The sequence below is a fragment of the Zingiber officinale genome, chromosome 8A (genome assembly GCF_018446385.1).
Source record: "Zingiber officinale cultivar Zhangliang chromosome 8A, Zo_v1.1, whole genome shotgun sequence".
Lineage (NCBI taxonomy): Eukaryota > Viridiplantae > Streptophyta > Magnoliopsida > Zingiberales > Zingiberaceae > Zingiber > Zingiber officinale.
In genome coordinates, this window is record NC_056000.1 from 4016518 (window position 1) to 4040731 (window position 24214).

At 39.8% G+C, this 24214-nt stretch overlaps 3 protein-coding genes and 1 long non-coding RNA gene across 5 annotated transcripts; 2 read left to right on the forward strand and 2 right to left on the reverse strand.

Moving 5' to 3' along the window:
- Positions 1–3984: 3984 nt before the first annotated feature.
- On the reverse strand, positions 3985–4489 carry LOC122008377. The gene is made up of 3 exons (XR_006119275.1): positions 4391–4489; positions 4213–4295; positions 3985–4004 (listed from the first exon to the last, which is right to left on the reverse strand). It is a non-coding gene; the product is annotated as an uncharacterized LOC122008377 (long non-coding RNA).
- A 5246-nt stretch (positions 4490–9735) lies between these two features.
- On the forward strand, positions 9736–12381 carry LOC122012767 (3-ketoacyl-CoA synthase 20-like). The gene is made up of 2 exons (XM_042569414.1): positions 9736–10607; positions 11420–12381. Exons 1-2 carry the CDS (start codon positions 9888–9890, stop codon positions 12212–12214), a joined length of 1515 nt encoding a protein of 504 aa, XP_042425348.1. The 5' UTR covers positions 9736–9887; the 3' UTR covers positions 12215–12381.
- Positions 12382–13190: 809 nt separating this feature from the next.
- Positions 13191–16589, forward strand: LOC122011999 (protein NUCLEAR FUSION DEFECTIVE 6, mitochondrial-like). Of its 2 annotated transcripts, none has more exons than XM_042568445.1 (3): positions 13191–13436; positions 13513–13634; positions 16334–16589. In XM_042568445.1, the coding sequence occupies exons 1-3, from the start codon at positions 13294–13296 to the stop codon at positions 16339–16341; spliced, it is 273 nt and encodes a 90-aa protein (XP_042424379.1). In that variant the 5' UTR covers positions 13191–13293; the 3' UTR covers positions 16342–16589. The 2 variants fall into 2 exon arrangements, with proteins under 2 accessions (XP_042424379.1, XP_042424378.1); XM_042568444.1 differs by lacking the exon at positions 16334–16589 and adding an exon at positions 15814–16066.
- Positions 16590–16857: 268 nt separating this feature from the next.
- Positions 16858–17733, reverse strand: LOC122009759 (transcription repressor OFP7-like). Its single transcript, XM_042566038.1, has one exon. It carries the CDS (start codon positions 17731–17733, stop codon positions 16858–16860), a length of 876 nt encoding a protein of 291 aa, XP_042421972.1.
- Positions 17734–24214: the final 6481 nt, after the last annotated feature.

Here is a 24214-nt window from a genome sequence, read left to right on the forward strand (position 1 = left end):
AAGTACTGGTTGTTCGTGACGAATTGAGAATGCACTTGAGTGCTATCGTGAGTAGTTCAACCGAGCGGATGCACGACTAAGAGAAGAATTGAGGAACGAAGGTGGAGGAATTCTCTTGCTTTCGCTGCTCTTACGCGTCTTTTCTTTGCTTAATATCCAGCTTTCTTATATGGAGTTCTCACCTTGCCTGCATTAAATGATTAAATTATGATCATTTAATGTTGGGTTTAATGTCGTCATTAATAGATTTAATGTCGTCATTAATAGATTTAATGTCGTCATTAATGGATTTAATGTTGTCATTAATGTCTAGACATTACGAAATCATTATTAATGGGTTTAATGTCGTCATTAATACTGAGACGTTACGAAATCACCATTAATGAATTTAATGTTGGCATTAATGTTGAGACGTTACGAAATCATTATTAATTTCACATTAATGATTCCGTTACACTCTTGAGCATGTAGCAAAAACAGATTAAGTGACAATATATGTTGCTTTATTATTTTGGACAAATTTTGCCTCGACCGGTCCGGCATTCGATATGCGCAGGTCGTGCTCGCACACGAGTCAACTTTGATTCAGTACAATCCGGACCCTGGATTTGCACCCACCCCTGCACAGTCACGTGTGAGAGTCTCTCCCCATGCATATGTTTACAACATCAATGCATGTGTCATAATTTAAACCAACAATAAAGTCAAAAGACTTCTAATGTGAGACTAAACTCATGCACAATAAAGTCTCTTCGTCTCCACCTCTTTATTCCATTCACATTTTCAGCAATCCCCCACATGAATGGAAAACAAGGTATATGATAGCATTCAACAGTTGAGTCAAATATAAGATAGGTAGGTTTTACCATTTGAACCTTCCCTTGTGGAGATATATTTGATTACTGGCTGACAGTAGACGTGATGTCCTTGAACTGTACTACCGTCTGTGTAAGCATTGACAAATCTCACTCAAGACTCTCTCTGATATAACTCAGTTCTCATGAGTGTACTCGTTTTTGGCCATGAACACACCTGGTTCTGTGAGAAACTCTAGGAATTGTGCCTCCAATTCTCTTCGAAGCGGTCCTACTTCTTCCTCACATAGGTGATCTCTCAAGAGTAGTCATCTACTCTTCTTGATCATTAAAAGTCGTGTGCTTAACCTCCATCCTTCACTGATTCATTGGGTCGTTCCCCCACAGTGCGTCTAGTCAGTGCAGATTAGTTATCCCTTTGAACCTAGATTTTGGGATCTCCAATCAGCATAGGTTGGGTATCCTTTGCACTGATCGCTAACAAAGGCATCAAGCTCATTCCTCATGATGAATTTGCAACTAACTCTCGATTTAACCCTTTGGTTAGCGGATCAGCTAGGTTATTCTTTGACCTTACATAGTCAGCAGTGATAACTCCCGTTAAGAGTAGTTGTCTAATGGTATTATGTCTACGACGTATATGTCTAAACTTATCATTATACAGATGGCTCTGTGCCCGACCAATTGTTGATTAACTATCACAATGTATGCAAATTGTCGGCACAGGTTTTAACCATCGTGGAATATCTTCTAAGAATTGTCATAGTTATTCAGCCTCTTCACCACATTTGTCAAGAGCTACAAACTCAAATTCCATCGTAGATCTGGTTATTACGGTTTGCTTAAAAGATTTCCAGGAAATGGCTGCACCTCCCAGAGTGAATACATATCCACTCGTAGACTTAGAATCCTTTATGTCAAATATCCAACTTATATCGTTATATCCTTCAATCATAATGAGATATCTCGTATAGTTCAGACCATATTCACGAGTATACCTTAAGTACCACAATATTGTTGTTATCCCTTTCCAGTGCTCAACATTGGAATTACTCGTGTATCTACTCAGTTTACTTACAGGGAAGGCCAAGTCTGGTCGTGTACAACTCATCAGGTACATCAGATTTTCAATCACTCAAGAGTACTCTAACTGAGAGATACTTTCACCTTTATTTTTTGATAGATGTTGACTCGTATATATTGGTATTCATGCCAACGTAGTATCACCCATGATGAATTTCTCAAAACTTTTGTCCATGTAATGGAACTGACTAAGAACAAGTCCTTCTGTTGTTCTAAGAATTTTGATTTTAGAATCACATAAGCTAGACCTATGTCTTTCATATCAATCTTGAGTTCAACATATCTTTAGTAAATTTGATTATCTTATCATTACTTCTAAAGATAAGTATGTCATCTACATATAAATACAAGATGACATAGTCATTCTCTGTGGCTTTCATGTAGACACATTTATCATATTCATTAATCTTGAATCCATATTCATTCATGACATTATCAAATTTTTCTTGTCACTGTTTTGGTGCTTGTTTTAAGTCATATAATGACTTCACCAATCTACATACCGTGTTTTTCTATCCTGACACAAAATGTCACGCCCCAGAGGAGTCCCTGTCTGAAAAAATTTCGGCAACATCTCCCCTGTACGGTGGACAATCTGAAACTTTTCTACATCCTCATATACCTCAGCCACAGGCGGCTGGAATCATAACAATAAGTAAAAGCAAATACCACGCAGTTACTATAATTTATTCAGTCTCTGGCTGTCACAACCACGCAGTTAAGATAATTAAACAGAAAAAAATACTCTGACTCGAAATCCACCCTACTCCACTACACTCGTAAAGCTCAAATCCGACGAACTCACCTCTTCTGCCGTTCAGGCAAGCATGTAGTAAAAACATATCGAATAAAACATCCATCAATATCGCATACAATGACCAAGTATTCAAATAACCAAGTCCACACATAATCAAATAAGAACAAAACTAAATGATAGATAAATCATCGAGGTCTGCAGGGATCTAGCACTACGTGCAGTGAGGACTAGCGACTGGAAACTCCCTCCTGACAGCATCAACCTGAAAATAACAACAATGGAGGCGGGGTGAGTCCAACACTCAGCAGGTACAATTGATATGCAAAGTAAAGAAATAACACCTAGCACTAATCATGCGTACAGTCTCCTGATAAAAATAAAGATAAATGCAAACCGAAGTAGGCAGGAGAGAATCTGTACTAACCAGGACCCGGTATAAGGACAAACAGTCTGAAAGGTATAGAAGACCTGTATGCATGTCAAACATAGGTATCCAAACAATATGCAGCATATAAATGCAGCAAACACAATCACAAACAATAAATGCATCATGCATATGATGCCAATGTCATGGTCACCCCTGACGCCAGTCAGCCAACTCATAACAAAAGTGGGACCGAGTGGGTAGAGATGTGACAACCGTGCACTCTGCATCACTACCCCTGATGAGTGACCGAGTGGACGGGATGCTGTCGGAGTACACACGTACTCCTACCCCAAATCATAAATGGGGGAGCGAAATGCTCTCATCTCCCGGTACGCTATGACGGGGAGGGATCTCTAACGTGTTACACGCTGCGTCACACTACCCATGAGCAGACCAACGAAGCACCGGAAGAGCCAAACTGAAGTGCTACCACGCTATGTCACACTACCCATGAGCGTCACAACGGAGCACCGAACAGTGATGAAACTGGCAATGTGCTCAACAATAATGGAGCAATATATCGCACAGCATGCGATCATGCAAATGGTGCATGTCACTAAGCATGGTAATATACTAAACCAACCTCTGGACATATAACAATGGGCACCATAATGAATAAATCATATCAAGATATATTGATCAATAAGGTATCAACCTAGGTCCTGAACATGTGAAACATGGTTATATCACTACCCATGAGCATGAAAAATCAGGTACGAGATCAATACGAGATGCAAACAAACAACCAATCAAACAGGTAACATGTATTGGGCAGTGATTAACCGAAACAAATAAGAAACACAATTAATGCAACATGTTAATTTCATTACTAAGCATATCAAAGACAATAAGTCAAAAGTACCCGCCTCCAATCGAAATGGTCCAGTCCGACAAATCGAAATACTCGTCTCGAATCAAAGTCCTGTGTCAAACAAATAAATCTTTTTATTTAGCTACACTCCAAACGAATAGCTAAATAAAATCCTTAACAACAATTCAGAGCAAAACCCTAAATATTTCCTTTGTTCAGATAACCCTAACGATCAAGGTGAACAACATTTAACCATGTAAATCCTAATTCACCACAAAACGTATCACAAGCCTACAATTTACCAAATTCCAAAACTCACCCAAATCCGTATACTTTGTCGTTAATTTGTCGAGGATGCACCCGTTGCCAAAACTGTGGCTGGTACTAGATTTAACCACTGACCTATACATCAAACACCCAAAATTCGTAGTCAATACATTCACCTCTGTGAATCAAACCTTAACATTAAATTCACAGTCTTTAAACCAACAACTTACCCTAAACCAAAGGCTCGGTAGAACCCGAGGCAGCAACTCATGCAAGGGGTGAGGCTCGGCTATGGCAGAAGGAAAGGGTCGGCTCTGCTCGGACTGAGGGACGGCGGTAACCAGGGTGTTAGGGCACCGACGACTAGGATCGGCGTCGGCTTCTGTGGTCGGCGTCGGCTTCTGTGGTGAAGAAAAGGAAGAAACTGCTGTGGCAGTTAGGGCAATCGGCGTGAGAGAAGAAGAGAAGAGGGAGTTTTCGGCGAGGATGAGAGAATCGGCGAGGATGAGAGGAAATAAAGGGAAAAAGAAAAAGGAATATAAAATAAACATTTCCTCGCTTAAACGGGTCGCCTAAACAGGTTTTTTTCCCGGCCCCGTATTTATCCCCGCTAACTCGTCTGTACGAGCTCCGAAAAATTTCCAAAAATTTCGAAAAATTTCCTTATTAATATTCGCCTATTTTCGGTATTTTACACAAAAAAACCCTCAGGTTGCTCCATGTAGATTTTATCTTTTAAATCCCCATTTAGAAAAGCAGTATTTACATTCATCTGATGTATTTCGAGATTCCATAAAGCGGCAATAGCCAACAATACTCTAATGGAAGTTTTTCTCGACACCGGAGAATACATATCAAAGTAATCAAGGCCTTCTTGTTGTCGATATCCTTTGATTACCAATATGACCTTATATTTATCAATTGTGTCATCTGATTTCATTTTTTTTAAGATTCACTTGCAACCTAGCGGTTTACTTCCTGGAGGAAGATCCATAAGTTCCCAAGTGTGATTTTGTAAGATAGAGTTCATCTCAGATGCAATTGTCTCTCGCCAGTTAGGTCCATCAGAAGAGCCTACAGCTTCTGAGTAACTTCGAGACTCACTTTCCAACATAAAAGTGATAAAAATCTGATCCATAGGATTTTTCTACCTGAGCTCTTTTGCTCCGTCTAAGCTCAACCTCCAATGGTTCCTCATCATCATCTTCACCTTGTGTTTAATATACCCACTTTGAGGAGCGAGCATCCTCTCATGTCTTATACGGAACACATGCTTGAAGAACGAGGTATTTCTTGATTCTATTTTCGAGTTCTTATTTATCTCCAATATTTATGATTCATACACAACAAATCGATAAGAACTGCTGTTCTGTGCATATCCAATAAATACACAATCAACAGTCTTTGGTCCTCTCTTAATCCTTTTCGGATCAGACACTAAATCTTTGGCAAAACACCCCACATTCGTAAATATTTGTAGGACAGTTGTCTTCCATTCCACAACCCGTAAGAGCTCTTATTTATTTTATTTTAGGGCACCTTATTTAAAAGATAATTAGTTGTTAACATAGCTTCCCCCCACATGAACTCTGGCAATTCAGAGCTCAATAGAAAAACATTCATCATCTCTTTTAGAGTTCAATTCTTCTGCTTAGCAACTCCATTTTGCTAAGGAGTATATGGAGCTGTTGTTTCGTGTCTGATCCTATATTCAGCACACAACTCAGTAAACGATGATACATATTCATTGTCTCGGTCACTTCGAACCACCTTAATTTTTCTATTAAGTTGGGTTTCAACCTCATTTTTATAAAGAGCAAATTTCTCTATAACTTCATCCTTACTTTTGAGAAGATACACATAACAGTATTTTGTGCTATCATCTACAAAAGTGATGAATTACTTATTTCCATCACATGTTAGTGTACCTTTGAGGTCGCACACGTCAGCGTGGATTAGTCCGAGTGGTTCGTTATTTCTTTCAATATTTTGAAATGATGACCTTATTAGTTTTATTTACCATGTCACAAACATAAAGACTCAAGCATATAAGTGTAAGAGCTTTCATTTTTATTTATCTTGGGCTTAATGGTTATTATATTGAGCTTGAATAACTCATCATATACATAGCCCCTTCCTACAAATATTTCATTCTTGGACAATACAACTCCGTCTGACTAAAAAATAATGTGAAAACCATACTTGCTTAACAATGATCCAGACACTAGATTCTTCCGAATCTCCAGAACATGCAACACATTGTTTAGAGTAAGGTCCTTGCCTGAGGTCATCTTCAGCACCACCTTTACTTGGCCCATGATGTCTGAGCTTGCTGAGTTTCCCATGAACAGTTTGTCTCCAGTGACTTCTTCGAAGTTGTGGAGCAACTCCTTATTGCAGTGCACATGTCTAGTGGCTCCAATATCGATCCACCATTGTCTCGGGTTTGAACCGACTAGGTTCAGTTCTGAGATCATTGCGCAGAGGTCGTTCATTGCTGGTCCCTCGTTCAGGTTAGCCTTCTGCTTCTTCTTCAGCTTCTTGCACTCTGAAGATTTGTGACCTACTTTGTCACAGTTGAAGCACTTCTCAGAGAACCTCTTCTTGCTGATGCCTCCTTTGGGTCTTATCTTGGAACACTTGGGGTTTTTTCGTTTCGAGCTTTGACCGTGCTCGACCACATTGGCTTTCACAATAGCCTGAGAGAATAATTTCCTCTCTGAACTCTTGTTGCCTTCTTCGATGTAAAGTCTAACAATAAATTCCTCCACATTCATCTCCTTCCGCTTGTGCTTCAGGTAGTTCTCGAAGCTTTCCAGCCGGGAGGCAGCTTCTCAATGATAGCACCTGGAAGGTTTCACTCAAAATCATCCCTTCTGAGTGGATCTCGTGCAAGATCACCCGAAACTCCTGAACTTGGCTGATCACCATCTTAGAGTCAACCATCTTATAATCCAGGAATCGACCGATGATGAACTTCTTGGCTCCTGCATCATCCGTTTTGTACTTCTTGTCCAGAGACTCCCACAACTCCTTAGTCGTTCTCTTCATGCTATACATAGCGTACAGTGAATTAGCAAGACAGTTATGGATGTAATTTCGGCAAAGGAACTCAGAATGAGTCCATACCTCCACTACACTGATGGTTTGCGTATCAGCATCCTCATCACGCTTGGGAGGGTCCTCGGTCAAGAATCAAGCCAGATTGAGCGTGGTCAGGTAGAAGAACATCTTCTGCTGCCACCTCTTGAAGTTCAGTGGCTCTGGTTTTCCCTCATGACTCACTGGCACAGTTCCAATCGGGGCGAAGAGGGTTTGCATGTATTGAGTCTGTTGCACCTCAACATTCTATTCTGTGGTCATCTCAACAGAATCGAATATGTTTTAAGATTGTCGGGCAATCTGTTGCTGGAGATATTGGGGAATTAACTAAATTGGAATTATACAAAATCAATTCTAACTTATTTGTCGAGATGACCTGAGCTGATAATCTCAGACTGCCAGCGGGGGCTGATTTCTGTTAATTCCTGAGTGCAGACAGAGCACCGAGTTCGAGCAGCAAAAGTCTGAGCAAGCGAAGCGGCCGACTGGAGAAGCGGCCGACGAGCAAAGCGGTAGAACGAGCGAAGGGACCGAGGCCTGCGATGGTCGCAGTTTCCTTGAAATAGATTCACCCCACTTCCCGCTATGCTTCAAGGTTTCCTCGGGTCGTCTGTTTCCCGGGATACAACGGCAAAACCACGAACGCAACCAAGCACTAATTGTTCGTGGCGAACTGAGAATGCACTTGAGTGCTATCACGAGTAGTTTAGCCGAGCAGATGCACGACTAAGAGAAGAATCGAGGAACGAAGGTGGATGAATTTTCTTGCTTTCGCTTCTCTTACGCGTCTTTTCTTTGCTCAAGATCCAGCCTCCTTATATAGGAGCTCTCACCTTGCCTGCAATAAATGATCAAATTATTATCATTTAATGCTGAGTTTAATGTCATCATTAATGGGTTTAATGTCTTCATTAATGTCGAAACGTTACGAAATCATTATTAATGGGTTTAATGTCACCATTAATACTGAGATGTTACGAAATCATCATTAATGAGTTTTATGTCATGATTAATGTTTAGAAGTTACGGAATCACCATTAATTACACATTAATGCTTCCGTTACACTCTTGAGCATGTAGCAAAAAGAGATTCAAGTGGCAATATGTTAGTTTACTCTTTTGGACAAATTTTGCCTCAATCGGTTTGACATTCGACATGCGCAGGTCGTGCTCACACACGAGTCAACCTTGCTTCAGTACAATTAGGGCTGTAAACAAGCCGAGTTGAGCTGAGCCGAGCTTTGGGATGTTCAAGTTTGTTTGATAAGGTAATCAAGCCGAGCTTAAAATGAACCAAACTTTTGAAATGAGTGTTCAAGCTTGACTTGGTTTATTTTTTATGAGCTTGAGCTTGTTTGAAGCTTGACTTGAGCTTGGTTTGTTTAGATGTTATCAAGCTCTAAATTCAAGCTTGGCTTGAGCTTGGTTCGAGCTTGACATGAGCTTGGCATGAGCTTAGTTCGAGCTTGATTCATTTAGATGTTATCAAACTCTCAATTCAAGTTTATTTGATTGTTTGAAACTTTTAATTGCTTGATTGGTTATTAAGCTTGATAATTTAAATTTATTTATTTATTTTATTATTTATTTAACGTATTAAAAAGAATTTTATTAATGAATATGGTTCATGAATGTTCTTAACGAAGTCGAACACCTAGTTTGTTCATAAACGCTTGGTTCATTTACATCCCTAAGTACAATCCGGACCCTAGATTTGTACCCACCCCTATGCACTCACGAGTGAGTGAGTCTCTCCCCATGTGTATGTTTACAATATCAATGCATGTGTCATAATTTAAACCAACAATAAAGCCAAGAGACTTTTAATGTGGGACTAAATTCATGCATAATAGAGTCTCTTAGTCTCTACCTTTTAGCCCTCGAAGCTATGGTGCAGCGGTAGGGCATCCAGGTTGTCACCCAGGTACCCGCGTTTCGAGCCCCAACTATGACGAATTTGTAGGAATTTTTTCTCGAAATAGGGCACACAACTAAAGGATGTTGGACTCCTGGCTGCCCGAGCTTTCCGATTTACCCTAGTAGCCAGTGAAAAACTTTCGTGGGATTACATTGATTATCTCAAGCTCGATATTACCCAACTTGATTAATTTTTTTTTTAATCTCCACTCTTTATTTTATTCATATTTCCATAATTTTCTGATTTATTCGGTAGATAGAACGTGACATCAGTTGCTCGATTAATTGAGATATAAAATTAGAATACAAGGTATATGAAAAAAAAATAATTATAGACACATTTAATATATATTATATATTTTTTAAAAAATAATAATAATAATATTTTGAAAAAAAAAAACAAAAGTTCTGATACGATGGCGAATGAAGAGGGCTTGTGTCTGAAAGCATTAAACGCAGATAAATCTGAACCATTAAAGATACGGTAATTTCCGCGTTCATCAGACGACTTTAAAATGAGGCATTCACTGGAAACTATACCTTCCCTCTTGCGTTCCACAACACTAATAGAAAAATAAATAAATAAATAATAATAAATAAATAAACAAACAAACAAACCAAAAGCATTAAGCACCTTTTGGGGAATTTGCTGTCTTCCTTTTTCTATAAATCTAGTCGTACCTCTTCTTGCTCAGTGTATCTCCGGCCATGGCTGACGAGAAGGTGGCGCCTCCCGTCGACGACCGTATGAAACCGCTCACACCCAACTACCTGAAGCTTGTCTTTCACCACGTCGTCTCCAACGCCCTCTTTCTCTGTATCCCTCCACTCCTCGCGCTGCTTTTCCCTCACCTCTCCGCCACAAGCCTCGCCAGCTTCGCCTCGCCGCAGCTCAGCTCCCATTCTACCGTCGCTGGATCCACCCTCCTCGGCCTGGTCGTGGCGCTGTACATGCTCCGCCGCCCGAAAGCAGTCTACCTGGTGGACTTCGCCTGCTTCAAGGGGAGCTCGGCGTACGTGGCGCCCCGCGTCACCATCTTGGCGAAGTTCACCGGAGGCGGCACGTTCACCGAAGAGACGGTGGCGTTCCAGCGCAAGATGCTGGAGCGGTCGGGGATCTCCGACGAGGCATATATCCCGGCTTCGCTGCTGTGCAACCCACCCGACATGTGCTACCGGACGGCGCAGGAGGAGGCCGAGACCGTCATATTCAGCGCCGTCGACGAGTTGTTCCGCAACACTGGCGTGGCGGCGCGGGACGTCGGTGTCTTGGTCACCAACTGCAGCCTCCACAACCCGACGCCGACCTACGCCGACATGATCGTCCACCGCTACAAGATGTCCTCTGACGTCATCACCTACAACCTCTCCGGGATGGGCTGCAGCGCCGGCTTGATCGCCATCGATCTCGTTCGCCAGCTTCTTCAGGTATATACAAATTAATCATTTTTACCAATTATATTACTACAAAGTCTGTAATTTATTTATAATATTTATCATTATATATATATATAAATATATATATAAAGCTAGTGAGGGGACTGGAGAATGCACATACTGCCAGCCACATTAACCAGTCAGTGATTTTGAAACTGAGCCGCACTGTTCAAAATTATAATAAAACTATTATCGTTAAATCCACATTTTTTAACTGCTTCAAAACTCAAAAGCACTGCACTGGGTAGGCAATATCCCGAAGTGGACACAAAATAGACATTCAAAATTTTTTTGCCAACGGTTTGTTCATGCATGCTTTTATTTATTTATTACTTCTGACCACGTTAGCATGTGGAGATATATGTGTGCTTCAATAAATTGTGGACTGACGTCGCAACAGTAAACACGAAGCGCGAGAGATCTAACTGGCAACCAGTAACGTGACCGACCAATGTTTGGTCATTCGCATTAATACCGTTGGGCGGGACAGTTAAGAGAGGGTAGCGGATGGGTGGGTGGATGGGTAGGGTGGAATTAATGGCATAGTTATTCTATCGCAGATATGGCGTTTAGATTCTATGAGAATCGCCAAAACCGTGTCGTCAAGTCGCATTCAGCAACGCAGAGCGACAATTGGGCAGACCGCGGCATTTTTTTTCTTGCTCGTTGTTTTAGGGTTTACATTTATAACGTTTGACTTTGATCAGTCGCGGAACAGCCCTCGCAGTTTCTTCACCGGCCTGAATAGTAAGTAATCTCAGAATGTCGAAGACTGTGATTGACTCCGTCAGTAAATTTGGCAGGTGCATCGAAACAGCTACGCGTTGGTGGTGAGCACCGAGAGCATGACGCTGAACGCCTACTTGGGCAACAACCGTTCCATGCTCGTCACCAACAGCCTCTTCCGCTTGGGCGGCGCCGCCATCCTCCTCAGCAACCGCCTCCGAGACCGGCGCCGGTCAAAGTACCAGCTGATCCACACCGTGCGCACCCACAAGGGCGCCGACGATCGCAGCTACTCGTGTGTCACCCAGGAGGAGGACGCGGAGGGCAAGGTCGGCGTCGCTCTCTCCAAGGACCTCATGGCCGTCGCCGGCAGCGCCCTCAAGGCCAACATCTCCACCCTGGGCCCCATCGTCCTCCCCCTCTCCGAGCAGCTCCTCTTCCTCACCTCCCTGGTCCTCAAGAAGGTCCTCAAGCTCGACCATGTCAAGCAATACCTGCCGGACTTCAAGCTCGCATTCGAGCACTTCTGCATCCACGCCGGCGGGCGCGCCGTGCTGGAGGAGCTGGAGAAGAGCCTGGGGCTGTCGCCGTGGGACATGGAGCCGTCGAGGATGACGCTCTACAGGTTCGGCAACACTTCGAGCAGCTCGCTGTGGTACGAGCTCGCCTACTGCGAGGCAAAGGCAAGGATCAAAGCCGGCGACAGGGTGTGGCAGATCGGCTTCGGCTCCGGGTTCAAGTGCAACAGTGCGGTGTGGAGATCCCTGAGAGCGATCAAAAGTGCCAAGAACATGAGAAACAGTAATCCCTGGTTGGATGAGATCGACAACTTCCCAGTTCAAGTGCCGAAACTAGTGCCACTTATGCCATAGATTACCACTTTTCATATCTATTGGAGCATATCGTTATGTATCGAGATGTTTAATTATTAAGTTGGCTCACAAAGCATATGAATGTTTAATCTGTTTGATCTCTTTGACGAATTATGGATCGGATTTCCATCCAATATCTCAAATATAATCAATGTTGATTCTTTGCATTGGTGTAAAGGAAAACAAAATTCCTCCTTAAGCAGCTAGCCACACTACAGAGATATATTCCTAACCTTCCATTTGGTGCATCGGCCTCACTCAAAGCACATTATATATTATATCGATCAAGAAAGCAAATTAATTAAAGTCAGATCACAGCGCTAAACAGAGAACATATCCAAGATAAAATGTTATCACTTCGCCGGCCTCCGGTGGTGTATCCACAGTCCGTAAAGGCCCAATATGCACCCAGCTCCCGAGGTTCGTTCACGCCGGTCTACGTCGTTCTGGGGATCATCGGCGCCTTGACACTGGCAGCCTGCTTCGTGGGGCGGGCGCTTGCGCGTCGTTGCCTTCGGCCTCGAAGAGATAAAAGGTACGTGGCGGAAGGAGAGATCGAAATGGTCGTTCCGGCAGTGAACTTCGGCGCCGGCGCCGGCGTGGGAGGAATCAAGCAGCAGTTGACGATGAAGCATTCGGGAAGCGACCTGCAGGAGTCTGCAGCGGCTGGAACTGGAAGCAGAGTAAATTTTGGTGACATGTTTAAATAAATAAATAATTAATTAATTAATTAATTAATGTGGTTTACTCGTTGCAGCTTTATAAACTTTTGTGTTTCAGATCACTTCTCGAGCATGCTGCAATAATAAATAAATGAAAGCTTAAGCTTCTATGTAATTTATCTTAGCGTAGTGTTTGTCTGGGTCCGGGGAACAATTCAAGCTCTAATTTTGAAAATTGTATGTTTCTTCATAAATTAATTATATAATTATCGTTAGAAATATGAATTTTGGTATTAAAGTAGTTTAATTTGAGTCGAGCTCAAGTCTGACATAAACTGACTCGTAGTCTTATTTTACTCTCAGTGCTACGAGCCCTAATTTGCCGCCTGCCCTAAACCCCGCTGGCCGAAGCGCGTCATGATAGCCGCCGCCGCTGGCAGGTCGATCCTCCGCTCGCCTTGCCTCAGGGGCGCTGCCTCGAGAGCCGGATCAGTGCGGCCTTCCCTGTTTCGCTCCATCCCAAAGCAGAGGCCTCCGTCTGCTGCCGTTCGCTTCTTCAGGTGTCCGCCAGCGGCTCGCGATGCCTTGCTTTCTTTCTCTTCTTTGCGTAAGATTAATTTCTTTCGGATTGTTAAGGTCACCCGTCGAGGCGAGCTTCTGTGTGGAATCGATGCTGCCGATGCACAGTGCCACGGCTTCCGCGTTGATGACGTCGATGCTCACGATTTCGCGCAGGGGTTGTGGGTGGCTGTCGGAAGGTTTACTCCGAACTATTCTTCGTCTGTTGTCCTGTGATTTTCTTTCAATTGGTTGAATTCATTAATTCTCGTTGATTTGTTTATCTAAAACAATCTTGCATATGTGTTCGTTTGCTTCATCTGCTGTCGACAAAATAGCGATGCATATTCTTTATTTTATTATTGTGACCATTGCTTGACAAACAATTTATAAACCCATAATAAGGACTCTACATATTGAAGCAAATTAAATTGATAAAGAAATAATAAATAAATTTCAATGCATTACCTATCCTATGTGTTTTATTGGTCAAATAGCATTAAATTTTGTTTTTTAATTGGACGGGGTAATCAGCAGCAGTGTTCTCCAAAACAAGCTCACTTTAATTTGAGTGCTGGTAGAAAGGAAATCTTTGGTTATAGTAGAAACACGTCAAAAGGTAGTTCACTGGATTGATTTAATAGCCAGGTGCTTCCAACTTTTCAATAGGAAAGTAACTAATTTTACTAATGTCAAATTTCTCGAAATTTATGGTATTTTTTTGATATTCCAGTTCATCTCTAATTGACTATATAAAGGAACTCACTACAGTTTCATTGAAATGTAATTGTCAACTTTCTAAGGAACAAACAAATCTTCAACTTGATAGCCAGAATCTAATTTTTCTTCTGCTCTGCACGCAATTGCGCCTATTACTAGTTGTAACAGCCTATCTGTTTTGTCTTCTCTTTTAAGATGTTTGGTGAGGCCATTTTGACGGGTTCTTTCATTTCATTTAGTTTGTTATCCAACATTCTTCCCTGTCTCAATTTCACTTGATTCAATCACATCACTTCTGGTTCGATGATTGTATTCCTTTTCCTTTTGTGTGAGCCACTTAGCATACTGATTTTTCTTCATTCAACCAGCTGCGATTGATGATGTGTGACAATTACTAGGTGGAGTCTAGCAAGTTAGTTACTGATGTTCTCACATACACAGGTTGGCATATGTTCTTTTGAGCCTCTTGTTAATATTCTCTTTTGAATCTGATTGATTTGACCAAGTCGCTCCAGAGTTGAGGCAATTGTGAGATGATGCGACAAACATGGATGCCCTTGAGCATGACTTCTCTATAAATATGTAGATTAAATATGCAAATGGAATATGAGATTGTATTATCACAATGAAATTTCTCATATCAAGTTTATGCTTCCACAATCTTACCTAGATACTATTACTACTTAAAAGCCACTTTTGAGAATGATGCAACAAAAATATTTTATTCACATGGCTCATAATAAGGACACACCCACAAACACTCTTATTTTTTTCTAATATTTTAATTAACAACCACATGATGCTTAAAAAATGTTTTTTTTTATCATAATGCTGCTGTTGTCGGTGACTTGCTGCCAATTTTGCAAAATAAAAATCATGGCAAGTTGTTCATGTGGAGAATTCATGGAACTTGCACTTGCTCGCCATAAATATTTGCTTCCATGTGTGATTTGGTGTTTTGTTTGTGATATTCCATTTCAATGAGACTTCCCTTGAAGCTTATTCATATATGATCCAAACCTTCCATTTTTGTATGGATGTGCTTTGCTTTGCTTCCTTAAAGTTTAAGCCCCTTCCTCTAATGGAACTCTATTTGTTAGGTTAGTCAATTGCACCAATGCATTTCGTCGTCATTAGCAAAATACAGCTAGTGTTTCCTTCACTTGCATTGGGCTTCAGCCTTCAGCCTTCAGCCTTCAGCCTTCAGATTGATGGCATGCTCTAATACATAGGCTCTTCTTACCCTCTTGGTACTTGTGTTAGATACAAAAACTTCGACATTGATACTAAGGAACAATTGGTACCCCTATTGTTCACTAGTAAAATTTTTAGAAATAGCTATGTCGGATTTGCAGTGCCTTGAGTAATATCGATGGCATGTCGCTTTCAATGGATATATTGCTTTGTGTGCTTGCTCTTGCTGATTCTTTTATGCCTGTCATAATGCCTCCATCATGAACTCATAACATAACTGTAACATGGATATCTGTGATCTACATCAGAAAAACTGTTAGTGTTGCATTTACGTGTCAACAAGAATGTTTATTTTTAACTCGTCATTCAATTCAATCCCTCACCCCAAAAATTATTAATCTAATATCTGGCCAAACTTAGTAGTTTGTAGATATTTCCTGTACTGATGTCTTGTATGTATATCAGCTAGCAATGAGGATGTATGATGGTTCACAAGCGGATCAAAGCAATACTTTGGTCAAAAACAACCAATACGTTTAGAGAAAGTCAGCCATCATTGTGGAAGGATTAAATTAACACTCGTGAGCATCAGATAGATGAACCAAATATTCAATTGTTTTTCCCTGAGTTATGAACTTTAAATGAGGATAATGTATGATCTCCACGCTGCAGTGTGTTGCTCATGAAATAAAAATGCTTCTTACCTTTTTCTATTCAATGAACTTGTATAGCATTTTCACTGATTGTCTCTCTACCGTTCTATTTCCTCGATATGTTGACAGTTCCATTTCTAAGCATTATAAAGATTTTAGCACTATGTTTGTTTGGTCTTTGTGTGAAAGGTTATTCCTGATGCCATTTCTGCATATGTCGAGTCATTTATTCAAATCAAGGAGATTTTGTACAATGTAGCTTTCGACATTCTTGATGTTATTTTTTTTATCATTTTGATTGGAGCTTAGATACTTGATTCTTTATATTGTAGATGGATGAGTTGTAGATTCGGATTTTGGAGGGGCAATGCACGGGTGCAGATCCTTCATGATTGATTCGCTTAAGCAATTAATTCCCTTTAATTTAGATTGCTGTTGGAGATGGATTGCAATACTCGTGACCATATTTTTCGCTTCATTTCTTCTCGACCTTCTTGTAGCTTGACATTAAACTGTCTAATAATTTACAACTTCTCAAGATGTAGCATTTATGAATTCTTGTCCGGAATCCATATAAATTGTGCTCAAGGCAATGTGAGAATTAATGTGCCCGCCTATTTATCTTTTCTGTCAAAACAAGTCTGTTCTTCTAAAGTTACAGAAAACGTTTCGTCCATATTTTCATATTAAGTAATTTAATGCTAGATAAATTCAAGTAACAGTCCATTCTCTTTGTGATCGAGCTTTGAATGTAACATTCTTGTTATTTATCACTGATCGGAAAGAGCTCGGAGGAGCACAAAATTTATTGGTCGATCTTCAAACAGAGCGTTAGAATTAGAGACACGAGCTGAATCTATTTGCCAAACATTGCTTCACAAATGTCCTCAAATGCTTCGAGGATGACCTGATGGTGTCGGCTGGAGTTCAGCTTGAGGTACGAGTGGAGGAGCTGCTCCAGGTCTTGGGCCCTGCTCATGCCGCGTTCCACGATCATCTCCACCATGGAGCTCCTGAAGTCGCCGTAAGGGTCGGTGGACCGCTTCACCACCGGGAATCCTCCCGCGTTGGCCTTGGCCGGCGAGATGGAGACCAATGGCCGGAGTTCCGTCGTCGTCGAATGCGCCGCGTGCCTTCGCGGCGGACGTCGTGTGGACTTCATGCTCTTGCTACTAGTGCTCTTGTTCTTCCTCTTGCTGTGGTGGTAGAATTCGGAGGAGTCGGAGGAGAAGCTCTTGGACGAGAACAGTGTAGTTCTCGATTCCTCCTCGTCCTTCTCTTCCTCGCTGCTGAAGAGATCGAGCTCATCCTCGTTTAATGAGTCCGAGGAAGAAGAGTAGGGGAAGCTACTGCTCTTCTTTCTCTGACCAAAAGGTACCTTGCGCCTCTCTCTTTTAGTTGCCCCCGGCTTCCACTTTCTATCCTCCTTGCCGATCGAGGGGAGCAACGGCTCGGAAGCTTCGACCGACCGACGATCGCGGCAGTTGATGGAGACATGCACGACCGGAGCGACGTAGCGGCGCTGCCGGATGTCGGCGGGAAATGACCAGTAGTGCTGGTCGAGCTTGCAACGGTCATTCCACCCGTGGTTGACCGTCTCCGGCAGACGCGTCGCCGGAGGCTTGGTCGCGGCGGCGACGTTGGCGGCGGTGGAGCAGGAGGAGGCGAGCAGCATCCGTGCGAAGCGCTGCTTCAGCTTGCTACTACTGCTTTTACTGACCGATTTCTCCATTTGAGACGCTTGTTAGAAGATGAACAAGAAGACGATATTTATATCGGAACCTTGACGGAGTAGAATCGGTGCTTGGATTTGGATTGTCTCGCTCGTGACTTGCTTGTTTAAGCTCCCCTACATAATAATTATCCTACTCGCTGATGTCAACACGCGACGGGTGCAATCCAATCAGTCGAGTCGTATCTGAACAATAAAAGTTTAGCTGACGAAGTAACGTAACAACGCTCTCTCGGCAAATAAACATTGTTTAAATCAGATTTTGATGCGTTCTTCTTGTAGGTGGCGTTGCCAATGGAGGGGCATTCAGATGCCTTCTCGTTTTGCCCAGAACGCTGTTGCTACGTGCTTGTCCTGCACGATGCCCATTTCTGTAAGCAGACAAAGCAATTGAAACCGGGGGGTCAACCACTGTCCATCTGTTCCCAAGTACAAGTTCTGCCTGTTGGGAAAGGAAGAGGATGCATGCACGCAAAGATTGGTGACGAAGATAAGTAGCAAGTAGCAAGCCAAGGGGAAGTGGACAGGCATGCTGCTCCAATTTGCTCTCGCACCTTTCGCGGCGCCATAAATGCGATCTAGTGCTGGGTTGCTGCTTGCTCCTGACACGGAGTGGAGGTGATGTGAGTGCGGTGTGGTTGTTTTGTAGCAATTGGACTCTTGTGTCATAGTCACAGGGGTAGACTTCTCTTCTCATTTCTTTTGACTTTATTTCTGATAGATAGATGATGTAGGGACCTAAGGAAAGAATTATTGTCATCCTAAGCTAATGCTAGATTAGAGCTATAAAATTAAACACAACTCTAATCATATACAATTCTCAATGGACTTTTAGGAAAATCAATAGGGACTTGAAAATGGAGAAAATAGTTTGAAAATAGCTTTTATCTGTTCTCATTTCTAATGATGTGTTTTCACGTGAACACTTAGAGCGAGAAAAATAGAGATGCACTTGTTCATGTGGATGATTCAGCGCCGGAGAGGGCGTTCACATTGCTGTGGCAGTACCAAGTGCCAAGGAGAGGGGAGAGAAATACCAGTCGAGAGATTTCCCTCATATCCGAGTGGAAGTTGAGTGGTGGTGGCGTAAAGGTGGAGAAGAAGACAAATGAGGAAGAATGTTGACGAAAATATATTTTCTTATTGCAACAACTTTGATAGTGAACTTTTTGTTGGAATTTCGGTGGATCGATTAGAAAATAAGAATATAGGAGAAGCTTTATAAGAAAATATGAGGATGGAGAGACTCTTTGAATAGGAACGTCTATTTCTTGTTATTTGATAAATGATTATATTCCTATTAATATATTTAGATTCATGTTTCTATGTCCTTTTACAATTAACACATCATAAAACAATTAATTTTTATTGTTTTTTATACTAATGATTATTGTCAAGTTAAGTTGTTCTTAACATTGTTCTTATATGGTTGAAGAAATCAATTTGTCTTTGGAATAAGTTAACATGTCTGCTCCCAACAAATTCCTTAAGTATTGAAAAACTTCCGCTTTTGAGACTTTGTAAATATCAGTTTGATTTCACATGAAGTAATTCTAATTTTTTTTAACTTAATATACTCCTTATGAAATGAAAGTGAATATCAATATGCATGCTTAGATCTTTCATGATGCACTAGCGCAATTGCTGATCTATTATCCACATATATTTTGGTCATAATTTCTTGTTGCAATCTAAGATCTTAGAGTAATTTCTTTCACCAAATAGCATGACAAATACAAGAGGTTACAACAATATACTTAGCTTTACAAGTTGATAGAGCAACAATTGATTGTTTCTTTGAAAACCAAGTGAATGTAACATTACTAAGAAAAACACGTATCTAATAGTGCTCTTGCGATCATCATAACTTCCATCCCAATCGTTATCACTGCGACAAAAAAAACTCCATATCTTTCGTTGATAAATAGATAAACTCATAATCAATTATCCCTTTAATGTATCTAAGAATTCTCTTAGCTACATATAAGTGAAATATTTTTGGAGTTTCTATATACCTGCTTATCAAACCAACTCCAAATAATATTCAAGCCTTGTACATGTCAAATGCTTGAGGCAACCCATAAGACTCTTATAATAAGTTAGATTCATAGGTTTACCTTCTCCGTCTTTAGTTATTCTAATACTGTACTCTATGGGTGTATCCATAGAATAACAATCTTCCATTGAGAATTTTTTCAGAATCCCTTTGGCATATTTTTCTTGTCATACAAAGATTCTCTCTTCTATTTGTTGTACATCAATGCCAAGGAAGTATCTCATCAATCATAGATTTGTCATCTCAAACTCTTTCTCCATTAATTACTTGAATTCTCTAATCATGAAGATATTATTACAAGTAAAAATTAAATCATCCATATAAATACATACCAATAGAATATCTCTAAATGAATTATTCTTTAAGTATAAAGAATGCTCGTAGGTGCACTTTGTGAAACCTTCCTTTATAAAGTGATCACCAATTCTTGAGTTCTAGGCTCTAGGAGTTTGCTAGAGCTTGTAAAGAGCTTTCTTTAATTTGTATACCTTTTCTTCTTTCCCTTTAATGATAAAACCCGATGGTTGCTGGATATATACCTCTTCTTTAATATTTTCATTTTAAAAAGTAGATTTTATGTCCACATGTATATCTTCCATCTTCTTTGAGATGCAAGAGAGATAAGTAATCTTACTGTTTCAAATCAGACTAATGATGGGAAGACTTATTTGTAGTCAACCCTATACTTTTGCTTGTATCCTTTAACAACCAACCTTGCTTTGTGCCTTTCAACTTCTCTTGTTACATTTGTCTTTATTTTGAACACCCATTTGACTTCAATAGCTTTATGTCTTTGAGGAAGTGAAGTGAGTTTCCATGTATTATTTTTCTTTATAGTAAGAATCTCTTCTTTCATTGCTTTTCTCCGCTTTGCATCCTTGGAGACTTCTTCATAAAATCATATCATGCAAATAAACACAAATTATTAGGAGCAAAGTCAGTATCAATCGTTCGGCTAGAGTCATATATGTCTTAGATGCTCTTTATCTTTTTCACAATTAGACTATTTGGATCATCACTTTCTAATTGAGTATCAACTTGTTGGGGGTGATTATATTTCTTCACTCTCTCCTTGCTTGTTTTTCTTCTCTTTATATTTTTCTTCAAATGAGATTTACTTCTTGTCATGTACATCATTATTATTGTTATTGTTATTCCAATTCCATGTTTGTTCTTCATCAAATTTCATATCTCTTGATACCATGAGCTTTTGAGTTACAAGATTGTCAATTTGTACCCGCTAGCATTATCACAATAGCCTAAGAGAATACATTTCTGACTTTTACCTTCAAATTTTGTCTGCTTCTTAGTTTGTACCTTTGCAAATGTTATGCTCCCAAAAAATATGAAGATGATCCACCCTTGGTTTGTGTAACCTTCAAGCTTCCTCTAGGGTGATGTCTTTGGAAAACCTGTTCAATAAATATACAATACAGATAACAACATCTTTCTAAAATTATTTTGGAATATTTTTCTCTTTCAACATACATCAAATCATATTTAAAATAGTTCAATTTTTTCTTCTTGATACACCATTTTGTTATGATGTTTAGGGCATTATGAGTGGATGAATAATATAATTTTCCTTGAAAATAATTCTCAAACTCTAACAAATTGTATTCACCTCCTAAATCAATTTACAAATATTTTATCTGATATCTACTTTATTTTTCAACTAAAATTTTAAATTACTTAAATTTGGTGAAAATTTCTTTATTCTCTTTCAGCATAGATACCTAAGTTTTCCCATTATAATCATAAGTTAAATTCAAGAAATACATATTTCCACTAGTAGAGATAGGTTTGATGGGTCCATAAACATCGAAGTGTGATAACCGTTATTATATCGCATTATTCAAGTTCCTAAATTCATGATTTTAATCCTTTCTTAGTTTAAATCCACATTTGTACACTTTATGAGGATGGATTCATTTTGAGCATTTAATACAATTTCCTTTATATTTGTGGAGTTTTATGCTAATTTGTGGAATCGATTTTGCAAGCGATCAAGAGTTTATGGATCTGAGTCGGATCAAACCAAATTGGAATTAATTTTGAATTTAAATTTGGAGAACCAATTGACAACTAATATGAGCCATCTATTCAAGATTTGAGGAGAGTTGGGTATCCATCAAAGATCTGATCCATCAAGCTCAAAGGAGAGTAGATCATAACCATTGATTAAGATCTAAAGACTTTCACCCAAATTTGAACTTATCCAACTATTGATCTAGATCTGGAGTAATTTTGGCCATAGGTTAGGATTTGATTAGATTTAAAACAAGAAGGAAGCTACAATGTGCTCATTCGTTAAATTGAACATTACAAGAATGCACGTAGAACAGAGGAGTTCCTTATCTGATCATGATCACCGGAACTCTCCATCTTCCTTCTCACTGCAGAGGTCAAGGGCTTTTCCTTACTTCTCAGATTCCACCTCCAAGCTGCCAATCGAAGTCTAACCATCTCTTCATTTATTCCATCGTTGATCGCAGGATGTCAACACAACCACCGGGCTACCAAGTTCTTGGGCTTTTACAGCTTGGAAGAAACCCTAATTTCATCCTTCTTCACAGCTTAGCATCAATGATCTCCATCAATAATTAAATCTTCAATAGAGCATCATTAGAGTCTTCTTCTTCACCATCCATCAGTTGTGCCAACTGATACAAGTTAGGAGAATACCCTAGCTTGGTTTGTGAGCAAAATTGCATTCTAGAGAACACGTTATTGATTGATTTGTAGTTCCTTTTCTTCTATTTGATTTGTTTGATTGTGAACACAATTTGTTCAAGTCCCTCATACAATGGAAGTTATATCTCTTTGATTTCATTCCTATACTTGTTGTTTGCTTCGGATTGTTGATGTCTTGGTTAACTTGGTCACTTCATTATCTCTATTGAGGTTAGATGTAATCAGATTTGGGTTAGTTGAATAGGATTTGTTACTTCCCTTACTTAGATTTCATTTGGTTCTTGTTTAGGTTACTTCATTAATGTTGTTTACAACTTGGTTGGATTTTAGGATTCATGTAGATTAGCATGTCTTACTTATGATTCCATAAATCTCCTTACGATGTAGTTTAACAAGGTTCGGTTTCATTAGTTACATTATTTCATGCTTGTCTTTATTTCCTTTATGGTTGTACATTAGTTTACTTTCTTATCAATTGTATTCATTTCTTTTTATTGTCATTAGACTTAGCATTTCAAAACCAACCCAAAACTCTAAACCTATAACAACTCAATCCTAAGCTTTATCATTATCAGCTACATTCCTTATGAAAGATGATTCGGGTCACCTATACCATATTGGTATAGTGAGGGTTTCAGTACTTTATTATTTGATACCCATTTCATGACAAAAATAGGGTTTATCAAATTTGGCATTGTTACCAGAGAATATAAAGGTATTTGATAATTTTAGGATTGTTTTTTTTTTATTTCACATCAAATTTGAAAAAAAAATATTGTTGAGTGCTTTAATATTTAGATATCCATGTGTTTGATCATATATGTTTTTGTGTCTTTTGATCATACTTCCTAGTATTTCAGTGTAAGATTTGATTTTTTTTTTATTATTATGGATCCATATTATCAACATTTCAGGGGTAGGATGAGAGTCAGTACTACCAGCCTAAATCTCAGTATTATTAGCCTGATTCTCAATACCACTAGCTCTATCAGCAAGGCATGTATGATTTATTTTCAGATTCCTATAATTTTAATTGGACAAATTCTTTGAATTTCAGGTACGAGAGTATGCAACAGTACATTTCTAAGCAACCTCAGTGTTATCCACCTCCACGACATGATGTGTATAATCTGGTTCCTAATGCATATATGCTTGATTAGAGAGATCATTCAAATTATATATATGGGGGAACACAATAACAAAATGCTCAGAATTGTTCAGTTGATCAAAGTCCAATTGGATATCAAGGCAATTCGATGTTTGACTACGACAATTTGAGTTGGCTCCTTGGGACAGATTTCATGACTTTAGTACAAATATTCTTGTCCCTAGTCATGAAGAAACCCCTATGCAAGGGTTTGAATAGATTATGCTGGAATTCACTTTACAAATGCAACAACAAGGCACTCTTAGTCTTCAGTTCCAATAGCAAAATGATGTCACATTACAAAACTTGCAGATTCAGTTAAATCAAATGACATCATCTATCAACCAGATGCTAGCACAAGACACCAGTCAGTCTCTCTCATAGGTCATTTATAATGGTATCAGCATGTTTGATGAGATGGATTGTGGAGGTAGATATATGCATGTCTATGATTCTATCACTCTACAAGACTCCTCTATTTCATTGTGCTATAGAGACAATGTTGTTGATGTTATGGATTCTGATGATGATAAGGCATGTAAAAAAGAAATTATTGTTGTCGGAGATTTTGATGATTTAAATGT